The sequence below is a fragment of the Monodelphis domestica genome, chromosome 4 (genome assembly GCF_027887165.1).
Source record: "Monodelphis domestica isolate mMonDom1 chromosome 4, mMonDom1.pri, whole genome shotgun sequence".
Taxonomy (NCBI): Eukaryota; Metazoa; Chordata; class Mammalia; order Didelphimorphia; family Didelphidae; genus Monodelphis; species Monodelphis domestica.
The window spans coordinates 304,503,146-304,524,234 of record NC_077230.1 but is presented as its reverse complement, the minus strand read 5'-3'; the positions used below and the strand labels follow the sequence as shown (position 1 = coordinate 304,524,234).

General features: G+C 35.1%; 1 protein-coding gene across 4 annotated transcripts in view; it reads right to left on the bottom strand.

Annotated features, from left to right (window-relative positions):
* Positions 1-21,089, bottom strand: part of FRY (FRY microtubule binding protein) — a 502,970-nt gene that overhangs the window by 410,587 nt on the left and 71,294 nt on the right. For all 4 annotated transcript variants that reach the window (XM_056825142.1, XM_056825138.1, XM_056825143.1 and 1 more), the window contains exon 2: positions 13,296-13,468. In XM_056825142.1, coding sequence (XP_056681120.1) covers positions 13,296-13,468 — 173 coding nt within the window. The remainder of the gene's footprint in view (positions 1-13,295; positions 13,469-21,089) is intronic.

The window sequence follows — 21,089 nt, the reverse complement described above, 5'->3', positions numbered from 1 at the left end:
TTATTTGTATAGATTTTAAAGTTTAGAAAGCATTTATACAGACATCTCATTTGATCATCATAATAACCTTATGCAGCAGGTAGGGAAGGTGATATTTTCTTCATTTTATATATGAGAAAAAAAAATCAAGGCTTGGGGAAAGTCAAAGTCACAAAGCAGGCAAGAAGTGGCAGAATGAGGCCTCAACCCTAGTAGTCCTAACACCAAATCTGGTGAACTCATCATGAAGACATGACAAATTTTACCACACTCATGCCACAGACAGGGCAGTTAAGTGGCACCCTGGAAAGAGACCTGGGCCTGGAGTCAGAAAGACTCATCTCTGAATTAAGATTTGGCCTCAGATACTAGCTGTGTGACCCCTGGGCAAGTCGCTTAAACCTATTTGCCTCAGTTCCTGATCTATAAAATGAGCTGGAGAAGGAAATGGTAAACCACTCCAATATTTTTGCCAAGAGAACCCCAAATGGGAACAAGAAAATAGTTCTAGTGGAATGACTGAACAACAGGTAATATATTAGCTTAAGAACTTTGCTCTTGAGAATGATTTTTTTTTCTTCACAAAAAATGAAATGACACTGTATAAAATTCTAGCCTAGAGTCAGGAAGACGAGTTCAAATAGGGCTGAGACTTTTACTAGCTGTATGACCTTGTACAAATCATTTAACCTCTGCCTGCCTCAGTTTCCTCACCTACATAAAAGAGGATAATTGCAGCATTTATTTCTCAGGATTGTTGTGAAGACCAAATGAGATGATATTTGTAAAACACTTGGTGGAGTGCCCAGCACATAGTAGGTGCTTAATTGATAAGACCCCCTACTTCCTTCTCCTTTTAAGTTAAAAACTGAATATTGTTAAGCTCATGAAAAATCAGATATGGGAGTATATTACTTGTATTTGTACTTTACTGTACTTCACATCCTATACACCACCTAGCACAGAGCCTCACAGACATTCCCAGGTACTCAATAGCCATGTTTGCTTATGAATGTTATAAATATTGTCATAGCCTTCATTTACTCTGTGCCAACTTGTTTGTGATTTTTACAGAGAAATCAAGTTCTTTAAAGAGGAGTGATTTAGCCCAGAAAAAAGCAATTAATACACATGCACATATGTATACATACATACACTGAGCTCTATCCGGTATTGATTACACCATTAAGGTGACTTTAGCTTTTCATTGATTGTCAGGATGAGGCCAAAGTATGGCTGCTGTTCCCTAGATGAGGCAGGAGGCAATCTGATCTAAGGAGAAATGGGATCACATTATCCACATGAGATCGATACTGCATAGATTCCTTGTGTGCTCTGGGTTTAAGGCAGAGAGCCACTTTTTGTTCATTTGGACAAATGAACACCTTTTACTAACAGCATGGGAGGATTAACTCATGCTATGCTCAGGGTGTCTTAAAAGGGTTTAAAGGGTGTTAAGTAGAAAAACACACTGGTGGTTGTATCACAAGAGTTCTTACACATTTAAAAAATTATCTTGAAATGACTACAAATTTGCTTTCAGCTTATGATTTATTTTTAAAGCAAACAGTTGCTTTTCTTAGTCATATGGATATGATTAAGTATTAAGAGGAAGTGTTCCCCACAATTTAGATCTTTTCCCTGAAGCAATGAATTTGGACTCTGTCATTCAAGACTATCAAGCAAATACATAAATTATGAGTTCTCCCTTCCTGATTCCCCCATTGAAATAACTTTTATTTACCAAGCAACTAGATGGAAATGCTTCAAAACACCACTGAAGTTTGAGTAAATAGGTAATTAACTCGTTAAAATAAAACCAGGGGGAAAATGAATAATTAAAACACTTAAATAATGATGAACATAAAGTGTGTGTGTGTGTGATAGAACTGGGGAAGTCTCAAACTTATAAAAACAATATAGCTATTGTGGATCTAAAATTAGATGGGAAGAGATTCTAGATCAGGCATGTTTAGGTGATTTTCTCTTTACTCATCAGCTAAGACCTGAATTTATGATCTTGTGTTTTCTGTGAGAGGAGTAAAGCTAACAACTGAAGCATGGCTTATTGTTTTATTATTATGCCTCAGACTTATTAGCTTGTGTGATCCTGGGCAAGTCACTTAATCCTGTTTGCCTCAGTTTTTTCATCTATAAAAGAAACCTGAAAGGGAAATGGCAAATCACTCCAGTATCTTTGCCAAGAAAGCCTCAAATGGGGTCTCAAAGAGTGGGTAGTGATTGAACAACAACAATAACAACAAATATGAATGTTATAGAATATCACTTCACTGTATGGAAGAATGAAGCTGAAAAACTGAAGGAGGAGATTTATATGAACTAATGCAAAGTAAAGTAAGCAGAACCGGGAAAATAATATGCACAATACCTATTAAAAAGGCTCTGGAAAGAAAAACAAAAACTCACAGTTAATACTATATAATTATAATGATCAAGAACTTGAGCTTGAAGAGATAAGAAAATGGATGTCTTTTTCTTTTCTGTAGTGGTGGAAGATGAGGGTATCCAACTGTCAGACTCAACTTATTTGATTGTTGGTTTCACTAAACTCTTTTTTTTCTTACAAAGGATAACTCTCTAGACAGGAAAAATTAAATGGTAATATTTGTAAATGATGGTGACATAAAAAGAAAATATAGAAATATATTTTTAAACAGAAAAATAAAAGGAATTCCAGGAAAGAAAAAAATTCTCCTTTAAGCCATGCAAACAGTTTTAAAGGAGCATATTTGCTAAAGAATAACAATGGGTTTTATTATTATACAAAAAGATAAAAGACAAATGACAGCATAATTTTTCTTTCTTTTAAAAAGAAATATATGTCTAATATGTTTACTCAAGAATGTAACTTGAGCTATTTTTATTTAATCAAATATTGCAAGTCATTTATTCAATCATTCATTATAAATATCTACAGATTTAAGCCTGAAGATTGAAAATGAATTTATTCCCTTCAAACTAAAATCCTCTAAAATGTATATATAATAATTTATTACCATCTTTTCCTAACAAGTTTGGAGAGTCATTTTTATAATACTGCATTCAGGGAGGCATAACCTACTTGGAGAGGTCATAACAGAGCAGGAATGATGTGATCTTTCACCTGTGGCATATCAAATGCTTATATATTGCCTTACACATACTAAGTGCTTAAATAAATGTTTAATTGAATTCAAGTTGTTTAAAACATGTCTGGAATGCTATCTCCCTTCATCTCTGCATCCTCGCTTCCTTTAAATCCTACCTAAAATCTTAACTTTTACAAAACACCTTTCCCAATATCCCATAATTCAAGTGCTTTTGATCTTCAATTTATCTTGTTTATGTATTTTTTGTTCTTAATTTTCAAGTTGTCACCCATTAGACTGTGAGCTCCTCCCAAGCTGGGATGGCCTTTTTTTTTTTTAAACACTTAGCATAGTGTAGGTAGATATTTAGTAAATGTAATAAAAGTTTACTCACTGGCTGAAATTCTATCTTTTCCTCCCTACCACCCATCAGATTTCAGTACAAAGTAAACGTTTTTAGAAAATATTCACTAATGAGTCTAACGTCGAAGATTTTTTTTTCTCTCCCTCTGAATTGAGAAGCAACATGATGTTTAGGAGATATAATGTTGGACTTGGAATCATATAGGTTTGTTTTGTTCAGTTGTTTCAGTCATATCTGACTCTTTGTTGATCCTAATTAGGGTTCTCTTGGCAAAGATACTGGAGTAGTTGCTGATTTCCTTCTTCAGCTTATTTTACAGATGAGGAAGCTGAAGCAAACAGGTCAAATGACTTGCTCAGGGTGACACAGTTAATAAGTGTTTGAGACCAGATTTGAATTCAGGAAGGGGAGTCTATTCTTTGTTCCACTTAGTTGCCCAGAGTCATAAAGATCTGTGTTTAAAACCAGCCTCTGATACTTACTGGTTATATTGAAGTGGTGCATTTCATATAGTGAACACCCAGAAGTTCAATTAATGGAACCAATATGTTTATTAATCTATTGATTAATAATATGTACCTAACTGGCCAGGGCAGCCTTCCTAGTGACGGCCACACCGAGGCAAAGTTACAGACAGTTTTTATAGGTTTACATACATGAGAAAGGTGAAAAGATAAAATGAGCTCATTTAAGCTAATGAAGGATATAGGACTTAAAGTTTAAAAAAAGTGAAATGTGGCCTGGGGCAGACTGACCAGGGAAATCAAGTCTTTTTGGACACCATCCAGATGTACCCTCTACTAGGGAGGATGGACATTCTTTGTGTATCTTCTTCTATACCTGATTTATCTGGTCCTTGAGGAGCCATCCCCTGACCATCTGCTGTTACAGCCTCAGAAAGCACATTCCTTAAGCCTGCTTTTTCTAAGGGAAAATATACTTTATTAATTACTACCTTTACCAATTGATCAGGGACTTCGTTTTACTCTATTACAATATGTGATCACAGACAAGACACTTATTCTCTATGAATCTCGGTTTCTTCGTCTTTAATACGGATAATACTATCTATAGTCTCTAGCTAGTTGCTAAGGTTGTCATATAGTTCAAATGAGAGAATGTATGTATAACACTATATAAATGTCAGGCTTTATTTTAATAGTTTTTGAGCCTAGTGGGTCAATGATTAAAAGCATGCAAGTCCAAAAACCAGAGCCCAAGCAACTTAACAGCACAGCACATTATGTGTAGTGAGTGGTATGACTAGGAACTGATTGTACTGGAAATACAATCTTTGACAGTTTTAATCCAGATTTTTTCCAACCATAAGACTAAAGCAAAAATTAATAATTCATTGCATTTACATAGGACTTCCAGGTTTGCAAAACATTTTACAAATATTATTTCATTTGAGTCTCACAACACTTCTGAAAACTAGACCCATTTCTTATCCCCATTTCAGAGATGAGAAAAATGAGGCAGGGGGAGGTTTGTGACATGCTGAAGACAACAGAACTAGTAAGTTTTTCAGGTTGGATTTGAATGTAGGGCTTTCAGATTCTGAGTCCATCACTCTATATAAATGCTTGATGTGGCAACAATTAAGCCTTTCAAAGTTTATTGGGCCTTTTGGGAAAATAAATACACTGGATCCATTGGCCATTATCACTCAGAATACAATATAGCATTGATGTTTTTTTTTTTTAAACCTTGATCTTCCATCTTAGAATCAATGCTGTATATTGCTTCCAAGGCTGAAGAATGGTAAGGGCTAGGCAATGGGGATTAAGTGACTTGACCAGGGTCACACAGCTAGGAAATATCTGAGGCCAGATTTAAACCCAGGGCCCTTTGTCTGTAGATCTGGCTCTCAATCATCTGAGCTATCTAGCTGCCCGCACTGATGTTAAAAGAAGTAAAGGATCTCTATCAGGTTGGGAATATTTTACTTTCCAAGCCACATAGAATTATAAAACTTAATTTTATATAATTTTTATAAATTATAAAATTTATAAAAAATATATACATAATATATAAAATTTATAAAATATAAATTATAAAACCATAAAAATTATGAAATTAAAATGGAAGGATGAGAACTTTCTCCAAAGAAAAGTACCAAGAACAGATTCAAACTCATCAGGGGATAAGCATTACAATAACTTTGGAGAAATCCCTGGATTCAAGCATTTTCGTTGGAAAATCCTGTTGCTCACGTGCCTCATTCACTGTGGCTGTAAAATATTCTACTTGGGGCTTTCTAGGTGAACAGGTGTGTGATCAAGGTTAAATTGCATGGAATTTGAGGGAAGGGGAGGATACATGCATTTACTTTCTAGGACTCATGCCTTGCCTCTGTCAATCAAAGCCCTGTTTCCTGAGCACTATATTTATAATTCAGTAACATAAAGAACGCAGGAAAACTCTTAAAAGCACACACTTCTGAGCCTTGAAAGTATTACTGAAGTGTAAACAAACGCACTAATTTGAACTCTACTAGGATGGAGTTCTTGGGCAGCTAGATGGCCTTGTGGCTACAGTGCCAGGTCTGGAGTCAGGAAAACTCATTTTCCTGAATTCAAATCTGACCTCAGACACTCTTAAGAGCGGTGTAGCCCAGTGGAATTGTGCACTGGCTTAGAGGGGGGAGGGAAGGGAAAGAACATGAATCATGTAACCATGGAGAAAAATTATAAATTAATTAATTAAAAATTTCAATAAAAAAAGAGCTGTGTGGCTCTGGGCAAATAACAACCCTGTTTGCCTCAGTTTCTTCATTTGTAAAATGAGCTGGAGAAGAAATTGGCAAACCACTATCTTTGTCAAGAAAATTCCAAATGGGGTCATGAAAAGTTTTATATGACTGAACAAGAGGGAGGTTTGTAGAATGAATGATGTGTGAAGCAGGGGACATAACACTTGAGGAGATATTAAAGAGTTTTTCAAGGTGTCCCAAAGAAACACTTGGAAACATAAAAAGCTACAGCATCTTCAAACCCTTCTTGACATCAGAGGAATTTGGACAAAGTAAGCCAGATCTATCTAGCTATCTGTCTCAAAAATCTTAGTGCAATTTCAAGGATGAATGGCATAAAAGTTTACTAAGACTTTTGGAATACCTTGTATGTTTTGTTCAAATTTCTAAGTGAAAATGCACATGGAGAAAGAATAAAACAAACAAAACCATTGTCTCAATACACTTTCAAAACCTGTTCAAATAATAGAGGATTGAATCTGCCATTGAAAATCATCCTGCTTCCCAGGCTGAATTTGAATTGTGGATTTGGGGGAATAAAAATTACAGCTTAAATTTCAATATCTGAACACAAACTGGCATATATAATGTGATCAGCAGGACTCAAGCATTTCTCATTAGATTTTCACTTTAAAAAAAAGCAACACGGAAGTATATGGAGTAGCCTTGTTCTACTCAGCATCTGGTCTCTAACTTTTTACAAACAGATTGCTGTAAAAACAAGCTGATTAAACACACCAGCTTGTTTGCTTAAGGGTGTTGAATGGGCAGCCCATTACACCTGGAGCCTGAGTCCCATTTACTTCCAGGTGCAATCTATGAAGTTCTCTGTGTTTGATTCAAAGATTACTGTTGCTGATGGGATCTGAGGACTTGGATTCAAATTCTATTTCTGTTGGTTACCATCTTTGGGACCTTGGGCAAGTCACTTCACTTTCTGTGGGCCTGGATGACTTCTGAGATCTTTTCTCACTCTAGCTCTACAATACTTTAATAACAGCTCACCCCCAACTCCAAACCCAGCCTTCCTTAGGTAAACTGACCCCTAGGGCATTGTTTAAACTAAAGGTAGTGCTTTTGTTAATGACAGTTGGAGTTCACCCAGGAGCAAGAGCCAGGGTGTATTCTCAGTAAAGAGGCGCCATGTCTTGATTTCTTATCCCTATATCCCATGAGGTACTGGAATCTCACAAGAGTAATATGAATATTTTTCAAAGGCTTTTCCATAAACTTTCTAGGGGCAAATCATCAGTTTTGGAGTTGCTTTTGTCTCTATGTGCATCCACCACCACCATCCCTGGAAAGATACATTGGCTAAAATATTAATTAAATCAATATTTATTAGTATGTGTTTGACTAGGAGTGCTTTTCACCTTCGGCCCCCAATATTAGTCAACTAAAGGGTTCTGGAGATGCTCACTGTGTGGAAAAATACCTCTTCCCCCATTTGTAGTTCATATGTGGGGAAAGGTCAGGCTCAGCCCTACCCTTCCCTTTGACTAGCCTGTGTTTGCCAGTGGTTTCCTTCCTGATGCTAGAACCAGCCTTCTTAACAAACAAGGACATGCCAATGACCTAGAGAGATTCAGTAGCCAAAACCACATAAAATTTACCTCCGTGTCAAGCTCGGTTGTGTGTGATTTTCCCCTTCTTTAAATCAATGAAAAGTTTTGTGATTTGTTTCAATGAGGAACAAACTTCTTTCTCTCTCCCTCCTCTTGCTTCTCCTAGGTGAAGTGAGACCTAAGATAGTGCTTCAGCTATTTATAATCAATCAGAAACCATTTACTATAAATCAACTTCTAAGGAGAAATAAAGGAGTAAAATATATTGATCTTTCTCTGAAGGAACTTATTATCTAGTTGAGGAAAAGAAGGACACAGTAAAAAGTAACTAAAACAAAGGCTGCTGACAGAAGAGTACTAATGACACACATATGACAGAAGGGTACTAGGTGTTGTGAGTGTTATGAGAGTTCAAAGAATGAAGGAGAAACCATTTGGGGCTGGAGTGGTTATGAAAGAAATATGAAATGTGCTGGGCTTGAAAGAGAGTGGGGATTCAAATAAATGGATGGAGATGGAGGAAAACTGATCAATTGTTCAGACTAATGAATGAAGCCTTGAAGGTAAGTAGGTAAAAAGTATGAGGTTGGATTGAGTGGGAGTGAGATATGAGAGTTTTATGAAAATAAATAGTTGGAGAGAAGTCTGGAAAGTCAAAAGGGAAAAGATGGTAGAAAGTGGTATCATCCTCAAAAAGAGTATGACAGTATATTTATTGTTCAGTTGCATCTGATTCTCTGCAACCTCATTTGGGGTTTTCTTGGTAAAGGTGTTAGAGTAGTTTGCCATTTTATTCTTCAGCTCATTTTATAGATGCAGAAACTGAGGCAAAGTAAAGCGACTTGCCCAGCTAGTGCAAGTATCTGAAGGAAGAGTTGAAGTCAGAAAGATGTGCCTTTTCTAGCCTGCATGCTCTCTTCTCTGTACCACCTAGTTGCCCCTGTGACATGTTATATAGAGTGCTAAACTCAGAATCAAGAATATGGGGGTTCAAATACTGCCTCTGCTACTTACTAGTTATGTGAATATGGGCAAGTCACTTATAAACAAAACATTGTTTTCCTGATCTATAAAATATCTTCCTCATAGGGTTGTTGTAAATTCAAGTGGAATAATATATATAAAACACTTTGAAAATACCATGTGAATGTTATTATGAGTAATTAAAAAAGTTCTTGATTCATTCAATAGAATTCAGACAGAAATGTTCTATTTGAAATTAATGTTTACTGTTATTAACTTACTATAAACATATTTTGATAGAATTCAGAGAGAAACAATCCTGGAACAAGGGACTATCCTATTATTCTTTCATATCCAGTCTTCCACAGACAATAGGCACTATTTACTAAAGATGGATACAAATATTAATTAGGCTATAAGCTCATCCTCCATAGGCTCAATAAAAATCTCTTCCAGTAGTTGATAGGATAACAGGAGGGATGACATGTTCCTCATCCCATTCCCACATAATTATCATCTCTAGTGGGTCTCTTCTATTTTGAAAGCTTTTAATTCCATGTGATATGGAGGTTATGAGTATTTGACATGGCAACATCTATTAAATGTTGTTCTTAAGTTTTTATGGATGATTGTTAATGAAAAAACATTTATCAATAATTTTCTAAATGCCTCTCCCTATGCTAAGTGTTTGGAATACAAAGAAAGGTAAAACTAGTCTTTGTTGTTAAGCAGTTCAATTCTAGTGGAGACAAATTATAAATAGCTAGATATGATGTAGCACAGAGTAGGTGGAAGTAAGCTCAGAAGGTAAGAAACTAGCATCTTGGTTGAACCAGCAAAGAGCTGAGTTTTGGAAAAAGTCAGGAAAACTAAGAGGAAAAGGTGAGGGGGAAGGCTATTAACAGGCCAAAGGAAGAACTAATAAAAAAGAGATAGAAGATGGATTGTCAGGTGTGACAAATATACTAGGGTTGCTGGATCATAGACTATGTAGAAGGAAATTCAGTATAAGATTAAATTGTAGGAAGCATCCAAGTTAAGAAGACATTAAAATGTTAAATTATAATATTTGATCTTGGAGGTAAGAGGTAGCCATTGGAATTTATGAAAAAGGGGATTAATATGGTTAGACCAACACTTTAGGAAAATCATGTTGGTAGCTAGTTGGATAACAAATTGAATGGAGAGAGAACTGAGGCAGAGACCTATCTAGAAGTCTATTTTAATAGTCCAAGTGAAGGATGATGAGGGCATGAAGTACAAAGGTGATTGTGTAAGTACAGAGGAGTTGTAAAAATAAAAATTACTAGAAATGGGGAGAGTTAGAGTTAAATATAAAATTGAGGTTGGGAGCACAGGTGACTAGGACAATAATATCCTCAATAGTAATAGAGAAGTTTAGAAGAATGGAGAATTTTTAGTCAAAAATAATAAGTTCTGCTTTGAATACATTGTATTCAAGCACAAGACCTAGATATCCTGTACAGGTTAAAATGCCCCAAAGACAGTTGGGCATGTTGGGCTGTAGTCCAGGAAAAAAATTAGCGATATAGTATGTACATATGTATATATGTATACACAAACATATATACACATACACGAAGTATATTTAGATGGGGAATTCATGGGAACTAATGAGATTGTCAACTGAATTAGAGACAAAAGAGAAGAAAGTCTAGGACAGAATTCTATGGTAAAAGTCTGATTTTTGTGCAGTTTATTGGTTGGATTCTTTAGGATATTTTGATGTCTGTATTTGCAGCCCAAGTATTTGTTTTCTGTTAGTTCACAAAAATTTGCAAATTTCTGATGCTTAATCAAAACCTTCAAATCATACTTCAAGATATTCAGTAGGTGATAAATTATATCATGGTTATTTCAACCTCATATTTTTGGATGGTGTTTAGGTAGAGATGGTCTTGGGATAAGTTGCTTTCATGCTCTTATTTTTTATAATCAGCGTTTTTTTTTTTTTGATTCTTGCACAGGTGGATAAAACTATTGCTTTTTTGTGGCTGATTGAAAAAGTTAGGATATAAGCTCATCCTATGTAGGTTGACTGAAAGCCCCCTTGGTACAAAAGAGATGATATGTATTTCAGCTTGTTTCACCATAGTTTTGACTCTTGTCATCTTCATCATTAGTTAGCTAGATGGTACAGTAGATAGAGTACTAGGCTTGGAGTCTCATCTATCTGAGTTCTAATTTGACTTTGGACACTTGGTTGCTGTGTGACCTTGGGCCAGTCACTCTACTCTGCTTGATTCAGTTTTCTCATCTGTAAAATGAGCTGGAGAAGGAAATGGTGAACCACTCCAGTATCTTTGTCAAGAAACCCCAAATGGAGTCATAAAGAGTTGGACATAACTGAAATGACTGAACAACATTATCATCACTACTCTCAATAAACGGTAGCACCTGACCCTAAGTCAGAGTGCGACTTTATCTTGATATATATAACTTTCAAATGTTAGGGCCTCAGAGTATAGTAAGTTTACAATGTTTTATCTCAAGTTACCTCAGTCAATGACTATGAAAATTGCAGGAGAGACTGATCATGATCCCTGATCATCCTCAGCCCAGCTCCCACCCTGATAAACTCTTGGTTTGGTCATACTTGGATAGAACTTAAAAAGAGAATAAGAAAAATGGAACTCAAAGAAGGAAAGAATTGCCACCAGATGTCTAGATATTCAGTATTCAGAATAAAAGCTAGTCCACCACCAAGAAACCCTCCCTTCTGGCCTCTCATTAGGAAGATTGGACAGGTGTCAACATCAAAATTAGAGTGTACATCTCACTTCATGCAGAACATTGAAATGTTCTGGCAATATTTACAAGGCACTAGAGTACCCAGTGCATCCAATTTGGAAGGCAGTGCAACCTGGGTGAAACTAATTACAATGTTAGCCTAGGATCTTGGGTAAGATAAACTGGGGCAGGATCAGAGTGAAGTGATAAGCTAAGTAGGTGGTCTTTACTCAGCTTAAGCCCCTTTAATTAGAAGTGCTAAACTACATAGTTCCAAATCAAGAATAGGAGAAATAGTGACAGCAAGTACGAGGATCTTCCCCCCTAGGTTAAGATTTAGGTAAAATATCATAGTAACTGCAAAGAAAAGAGTCTTTCATATTATACAAGAGGGGAATTGAATTGGGGGAGGCAGGTCAAAGTGGAAGGCAAAATATAAGCACCTGTTATAGGAAAATAGAAGGGGGAAATCAGAGTCAGAAATGAAAAGGAGAGAACTTGCTAAAGATAGATAGCTGCAAGAGGAATTTCCACAAGAAAAGTTGTTTTATTCCACCATTGGCTTGATAGAAATGACAACAAAACCAAGAAAACTCCTTTTAATCTTTAAAGTGGGTGAATTGAAGAAAGTAGAGAAAAAGAAGGAAGTTTGTACATTTACTTATAAGTTTAAATGAAAAGAACTCAAAAGAAAATAATTGGGGGCATTTCCCTGCTACCCATTTCAAAATATTTGCTCTTTGCAGAAGAGTTTTACACCTGGTACTCATCTCAGACCTAAGAACAAACACTGGAGAACCGAAATTCTTTAAGAAAGCTATTTTTTGGAGTAAAATCTCATGGCCCTGTTATAATAATTTGTGACTTCCCAAAGCAGCCTAAAGAACATCTGATTTCAGCATGTCAGTTATCATTATTAGTGAAAACTTCCTTGATTTCTTTTCAAACAGCCCTTGCAACTGAATCTAACTGAAAAGAGCACTCAGATAATCACTTCCAGTTTTTTGCTGTCCTTTTTTCACTAGAAATCTTGCATAAAGAATTACTTCACATTCTCTCCATAGTAAAAAATCATCCAATTCAAAGATCAATGATCTTAATAAGTCACAGTTTGTAGCCCCAAGTATCCTCTTGTTTTAAGAATTTGTCTTATGTGTACTGCCTATAAATCATGTATATACATGTACATTGGAAATGAATGCCAATTTAGTCTGTGAGCAGAACTAAAAATTCAACATTCTCTTGTCCATTACTAAATGTCACCATCCAAATTATTCAACTGAACCCTACACTACAAATATTTTCAGGCTCCAATGCAGGACAGGAATTCAAAGCATGCATCTGAGTATTTAATGGTGTTAATTTCTGGCTGCACATAAACATCAGTTCCATTTAACAAGTCAATATCTTAAGAAAGTAAAGCAAATAAGTCCCAGCAAGATGCAGCAAGCTGGGTTCTTTAGAACTACAAGAAAAACAATTCAGTGACTGATGCCTGGCTACTAGAAATATACCCAACATATATCAAGTTCTGTGTTTAAATGTACTTCTTAAATATGAATATTACAGACCTTAATTACAGATTCTTTGCCTATTCATTTACATATAAAAGAAAATGCAGGAGGAAACAGTAAGATAGTGTGCTCTCAAATGCTGGTTTGTTTACATTTTTTAATTTAAGCACTCTTCTGGCTGCTCAACTACAAAGTTCAATCCTACCTGGAGCAAATTTTGAATCGAAAGCATAACCAATGAAATAAAGATTAGTGTTGTGCTTTTTTTTTTTTTAACTAGCAGGCACTTGTTAAGGAGAAAAGAATTTATCTTACCTGGAAATATAGAAGGTCTTTTCTTAGGACGCCTCAGGTGAACAGGGTCCAAATTCTTAATGTTTCTTTGAAGCCTTCCTCGAATGTCATTTCCTATGAGCAACTCTGGCGGCAGGCTACTCCGTCTTGAAGATTTATGATCATTCTGAGACGCGTTTAGTTTGTTCTTCGTCCTAGAATATAAATTGCTGTCATCAACTGCCATCTTCATACATGGGTAATCCCTCAGTAGTCAGAGTCTGAAAAACCAAAGGCAGCCACAGCCATCCCAAGCTCTAAAGTTCTCATGCTTTACCAAACACTTGTTTGGTAAGTTTAGCAAGTTGATAGGCGTGGGCTAGACAGGTGTAGAATTACTAAGTAGCCCCTCCTTTCCAACAGTTAATAGCACAGAGGAGGAGATGCAAGAAAATCATTAGGCTGACAACAGTTTTCAGAAAACATGGAAATTTCACCAAGGAGAAAGCCCCAGCAGCTCATGATGGAAGGTGTCCTCCTCCATACATAACGTCTTAGATTCTCTGCTGCAATAAGACTTAGCATCTAAGAATAAGCGCCTCAGCAGTTAACTCTCTCTTAAAAATTATGACTATGATTTCCCCAGCAGTCTTATCCAAGCAATGTCCACTGTAGAAGTTCTACCATTTTTGTTGTTTCAGAATAGATGCACAAACTTCATGATTGTGTGTACGTTCAGAACAAATTTCTGGACTTAATAAATTTCTTATCTAACTAATAATAAACTAGAAGCCCAACAAAACAAGATGGCAGAAGACCTGAACAGCATTATAATTATCTGTAAACATTCTTATCATCTGCATATGTCAGAGCTGGAGTGACACCAGCAAATATTGCTTTTTTTTTTTTAACCTGCCTCCTTTCTAGAGGCTTTATAGGAAGGGAGCTGCTTTATAAGGAAGGGAGCTGATTTGAAAAACATCTGGCATTCAGGTCAGGAATCCAGGAAACAAGTGTTAATTCTAGAAGTGTTGACAGCTTCTATGTTCTAAGTCGTGGATGACTAAAATGTTACTGTCCTTAGAGGGCGAAGGTCTCCCCTCAATTCTAACTTTTGGAGTCAATGGGTCAATTGGCTTTGGAAAAAGGGGGTATTTACTCTATGCAGTTTCATGTTTGTGCTCCCCCTTTTCCATCTGGCTCACTATCCCCACTCTTCCTCTGCCTACCCACACAGCACTCTTCTGTACAATTCTGCCTGGCTGACTGAACACAATCCCCAGCCTTGTCCTTCTTTCCTAAGTAGACCGGTCAGCACACACCTCATATCTATTAGCATTCTGTGTCATACTTTGGACCTACCTCTTCCTATCCCCTGGCATGGGCAACTAGAGGCAGAAGGCAGCAGGCTATGCAACATATAGGCTTGTGACTAAAAACAAAAGGAAGTGGTTGTTCTCCCCCCATGGAAAAATAAATTTGCTTCCAATTCCCAAACTTCAATGGCACTGGCATAGCACAGAATAGGATTGTGCTTACCCCCATTTAAAGTGGGTGCCAGTCTGCTGAAAATGTGTATAGTCAGATTGACTGGCTTTTAAAATAGAAATTCAAGGGACCATTCAAAATCACCAAGTTGCTGAACAACTGCTGGGTTTCTTGGGTTTCCTGGATGCTAAGTAGGTTTTGCTCTTGGTTAAAATTCACAAGTGGTGCCTTCTTACCTAATCAAGGAACTGGAAATTTCTTTCCTTATCTGTCCTACAGCAATGAGGATTCTAAACCACAAAGAGTTTTCTCAAGTACAAGAGTTTTGTTTACTGCATGGGTTTTCTTTATGATCAGAACTCTATAGACTCCAATTTCTACAGTTAGCCAATTTACTCATTCATTCCTATGCCAGTGCTATTAAACTGAGGGCTACCTATATCCTTTCCCCCTTGGAAACAGGAAGAGGGCTCTACCAAATAGACACATACTTCCAAACCATGAGAAGTCTGAAAGAAACTATATTTTAAAGCACACAGATTCATAGATCTAGATCTAGAAGAGACCTTAGAGCTCATCAAGTCAAGCCCTGTAATTTTACAGATGAGGAAACTAAGGCTTAGAGAGGTGATATGATTTGCTGTAGGGCACAAAGGTTACTACTACCCCTGATTTGTGATGACAGCACAGATTCATGAGGTGTGACTACAATGCAGTCAAGATTCAAACCCAGGCCCTCTGACTGCCATATTTCCTCTTATTAAACAGAAATGGATTTTTAAAATTAGTATATTGTTTAAAGAAAAGATATGATTATGCACAATATGTATATACACACATAGATGTATATACATGCAATACACATGACACATGTATATAATGTACACATGAGTCTATATCCATACCCATGCACACATGCATATCTCTCTATATGTGAGTATTGCATGCATGCATTCAAATACATGCATGTATGTGCATATATATTTAAGTAAATAAGTAAATATATGGATGTATATAAACTTATTTCATTGGTGTGGGGAAATTGCCTCCTTCACTGTAGATCTATACCTGTACCAGCCCTAAAATCCAAACTTTTCTAACTACAAAGTCAGTTCTCTCTATATATATTAAATATAAATATATACATATATTCACAAATATATGTATATATTTCTATACACATATAATATAATAATAAAATATATAAATATATATGAATATATGTATAATATATGAATATATTCATATATATTTATATTTAATATATATTTATAAATATATATATTTATATTTTTATATATATGCTATGTCATGCCCTTTCTCCCTATTATACTTATATTATATTATATATATTATACTTATATTCAATCTAATAGATTGAAAATGAGTAGCTTTAAGATTAAGCTTTGAGGATTATTTTTCAAACATTAAATAAAGTAAAATATACTACTGCTCATCTTTCTCCCCAAAATGGGGAGAATGTATTCTTAGAGAGTAAGATGATAATTGACACCAGATCATGTTAAACTATGCTGTGACTTTCTCTTTAAACATCTACAAAATGATTCACTTAAGAGTGCAGTTGTCAGCATTTTAGTTTTAAATCAGAGGCATTTCAAGTAGGCCACCATATTTAATGGAAGCACTCAACAATAAGCAGTTGATCTGAGTTTCAGTTAAAATTTTGCATCGGAAATGACATGAACTTTAATTTTGTGCTTCAGTTTCTTTACCTATGAAATAGGGAAAATAATACCTATCACCTTCTAACTCATAATAGATATTGCGAGCCTACATGAGATAATGCGAAAGGCATTATTATCAAACAGTCCATACATACACACAAACATAGTATATAGTAATAGTTTCTTTTTTATTTATAATGGGCATTCTAAAGAACTGAAATGCAGAATTATCCATGTTGGGTATATATTGTTACATATGTAAAATATTTACATAGGATTGCCATATTCTCCATTTTTAGGCCTATTTAATATGTATCATTTACAAGCATTAGAGATCAAGCCCAGCTCAATATGTGGACTTCTCTAGTCAAAAACTCCTTTGTCCTTCTTTCTACCCTTCTCTTAACTTGAGTCCATTTACAAGTATCTTCAGCTGTTAATGTAATGAAAGCTCCTTGAGGAAGACGTTCTTGTTCGCTCATATTTTCATAATCAGCACTATCTATCTTTTATCTGTTTAAATGTAACTGAGCTATTTTTAAAAAACAAATTTTAATTGATATATTTTGTTTTAGATCACCTATATATCTCAACGTACTCCTCTACCATTCCTCCTCTGAGGCATCTTTGTAACAAAAAGAAAAACAAAACCTGATTGAAGAAAATTAATCCATGCATTGAAAAACTCTGACATTAGCAGCAGGATTCCATATCCATAGTTCTAACCTCTATAAAAAAGCAGGGGAGGAGTTTCCCCATATTTCAACTTTGGCGAAAGCATAGTCATTATAATTTTGCAGCATTCAGTTCTGATTATTTTGTCGTTCTCTCTATTTACACTTAGGTATATTGTTTTTCAGGTTTTGCTTACTTCATCAGTTGATCTGTCTTCCTGTTCTTATCTATAGTCATCAAATTTGCTGTTTCCTATTGCAGAGTAATATTCCAGTATCATCTTGTACCACAACTTGTTTGGCCACTTGCCAATAGATGGACATCTGCCTTGTTTCCATTTCTTTGCTGCTATGAAAAAGTGCTTTTATAAATAGTTTGGTGTATATGGGGCCTTTATTTTTCATATTGATCCACTTGGGATATAGCCTAAAAATGTGTTAGTCACTTTTTGGGCATGATTCCAAATTGTTTTTCAAAATGAGTAGATTAATTAATTCATAACTCCACAATAATGTGTGCCTTCCCACAAACCTCCTAGCATTGGTTATTCCTGTTATTTGTTATTGCTAAGTTGCTATATATGAGGTAGTATCAGAGATATTTTGATTTTCATTTCTCTTATCAATAATAATTTGGAGTATTCTTTTACATGGTTGTTAATAGCTTTAAGAACTCTGTTCTTACTCTTTGACTCTCCCTTACCTGTTGGCTTTTGACTAGTAGATATTTAATAGCAAATGGAATGAAAGGGATAAACATAGAAAGAATAAAATGTAGGTTTTGTTATTTACAAATTTGTTAATGATTTGATATGACAATGCTAAAAATATTTTAAACATAGATATTTCTTTATCTTTGAATTGATATGTGTTACAACTTAAAAAAACAACTCGGACATAAAAAATAAAAAAATCTAATAATCATATAAGTTATAATTTTATAATCAGAACTAAGATGAAACTTGTAGTCTGGATACTCTCAAATATTCTGTTTATCTTTATACAGATAAGACTTTCATTTAAATCTTTTTCTTTGAGGAAAAATGATAAAACTATCTGGATTAGATATATACTTTAAAAAGGATATTGTCCAACAGGAACAATTTCATTAAATGTTTATTATTAAATATACAAACAGGGAAAAGGTAGGAGAAATTCCCTTAAAATATGTAAAACACATATACAAACATATTTGTGAGTGTACATATGTATATTTGATAAATTTTATGATAAAACATGGATAAATTTAATAAATTTGATTCAATTTAAGTGAGATTCTTCATGCCTCATAAAGTTAAACTAATACTTTCTTCTTGAATCATCCACTTTTCTCTGACTGCCAAAAATTGGGATTTCATTTTTATGTGAGTCAAAAGAAGAATGTAGCTAAGCCTACAGGTTGAGACGCTCATAAATCCCAGTTTTCTAATAATTGAAAAAATCTCATTAAATGATGTTAATATATAATAGGAGAAATCACACTACTAGGCATGAGGTCAAAGACAGAAAGAGAGGCCCAATTTATACTAAAATCTTCATATCAACACACTGTATGGAAATGAAATGAGTGTCCATTGCTTAATAATTGAAAAAAAATCCCTTCTGCTCCATGAATGCAAAGGAATATTATCATGGAGAAAGTAATGACAAATGTGAGAAATTGAGGAGACATGCAGAGAGTTGTATGAACTGATGAAGAGTGAATGAACAAAGTGAAAAGGAAAATGCCTTAATGGACTCAATATGCAAATTAGATAATTAAAGAGAACCTAGCTTCAGAAAAGCTGATACTCTGAACAACAGTTAGTGAAACACACCTTCTTTCTCTTGGAAAGGTAGAGGACTACTAAGATAGAATTTAGAAATATATATATATATGCTGAACTGTTTTTCCATCTTTACAAGGGTTTGTTCAACATGGGGAAAGAAGAAAAGTGAGCAAGATATTGTCGGAAATTATTCTGATGTAAAAACCACAGACATCATTAAAACACACACACGTATATCTATTCTACTTGAAATTAGGAAATGTATTTTGGCTCTTCCAGGTTGCATAAATCAGCACAAAACAGATATTTTTATATGAAAGCTGAGAATGCAAATTAGTTATTTTATAAAGAGACATGAGATTAAATAAATCTCTATTTCTAAATATTTGCAGACCTACTTCACATACCTTTGCCCTGCCTGACACTATTTAATCAAAAGGTCATTGATATGTTCTGACAAAATCATATTTTTATGTTGGGAAAACCCACTGTACTGTGTGTAATTTTTCTGACTTCCTGGAATAGAAATTGGAATTTAACTATGGTACTTGACTTCCCCCTGTAACTCTGCTTGACCAAAGGTTGTGGGGTTTTTTTTTTGTTTGTTTACTTTTTTGAGAAACATTTAATGATATCCACAAATCCTCATCATTCTGTTTGGCACTAGTCAAGTCAAGTAGGTCAAGAGGCATTTAAATGCCTACTATGTGCCAGGTACTTCGCCTTCAGTTTCCTATCTCTCAAGAGTATATATTGTATTTCAAAGAAAGCTGATATAATAATATGAGTGTCTTGGTGTCCTTTTCGGTGTCTTTCAAACCTTATAAATGGCAACTTGAGTATAATTTATATGCCTCTCAGAAGGTTTGCACTGCTTCCTAGAAAAACAGAATAAAATGTACATTATCATTTAGTCTTGATTTTTCTGTGAATTCAGATAGTTCTTAAGCAATATTTTAAAAATTATTTCACTTCTTGCTGGCAAGCTGAAATCTGAGAGACTTTTTACAACTGTAAACAGTAGTACATTCCTAGAAATGATCAACCAAGAATGTATTAGGGCTGTCAGGGTTAGTCATGCTGACTCTAAGATCTCTCCTCTGACTGAACTATATCAAATGTTCATTTAATGAGCCCCTTTTTTTCTGAACTTCTGAGTATTTAATTTAGGATTTCCCTTGGATTTCCCCTTCCTCTGCCACCCGAAAAAATCATAAATAGCAGTTTCCCAGCTTTTTCCACTGTTGGACAACTTTGTTAGCTTTTTCTACTGAGCTGCTTCCTCCCACTAGCTTTCGTTGTGACCTCTGAAATAACACTGACAGTCTAGATCCTCTTCTGCAGGACAGTCTTTTGAATATTTGTAGATAGTGAAGTTCAAATGCATCTTCTTTCTTTAGGCAAAAAATTCCTAGTCTTTTCAACCTCATCTGATATATCTTCCTTGCCATACTGGTTTTACTCCTCTGGTTGCAATCTAGCCTGCCAATGTCCCTATTAAAATCTCATTCTCAGAAATGGCAGGACAGTGGAAAGAATGTTGAATTTGCAATCACAGACTCTGGGTTCAAATTCTGTTTCTTTCTTTTAATACTTTATGTGACCTTAAGCAAATCATTAACCTGGCTCATGATTAATCTTGATTTCTCATATGAAATTACTTTTCTTCATGTAAAAAAAAAAGGGAAGGAGGGAGAAAGAGAATGCAGGTTGGACTAGATGAATTCTAAGTTGCTTTCTTACTCTAAATCTATGATTCCAAGATATTCCAGATGTAGGACAATTTTTCTTGATTTGAATATCATACATCTTTTGATGCCACCCAAGAATGTATTCGGTTTAAAAAATTTTTTATTAAAACCCTTACCTTCTATCTTAGAATCAATATTGTGCATTGGTTCTAAGGCAGAAGAGTGGTAAGGGCTAGGCAATAGGGTCACACAGCTAGGAAGTGTCTGAGGCCACATTTGAACCCAGAATCTCCCATCTCTGGGACTAGCTCTCAATCTTCTGAGCCACCCAGCTGCCCCCAATGTATTAGTTTTCTCAGCAATTATATCATATAATTGAGCTTGAGTCAACTGATCTCCCTGGGTCCTTAAAATAAGTTTTAAAAGGTGAAATTATGAATTTAATAATCAATAAAAATAAATATTTTAATATGCCAGGAGCGAGGAAGAAAACCATTAAAAAAAACCTTACAATCCTGTTATTTAAATT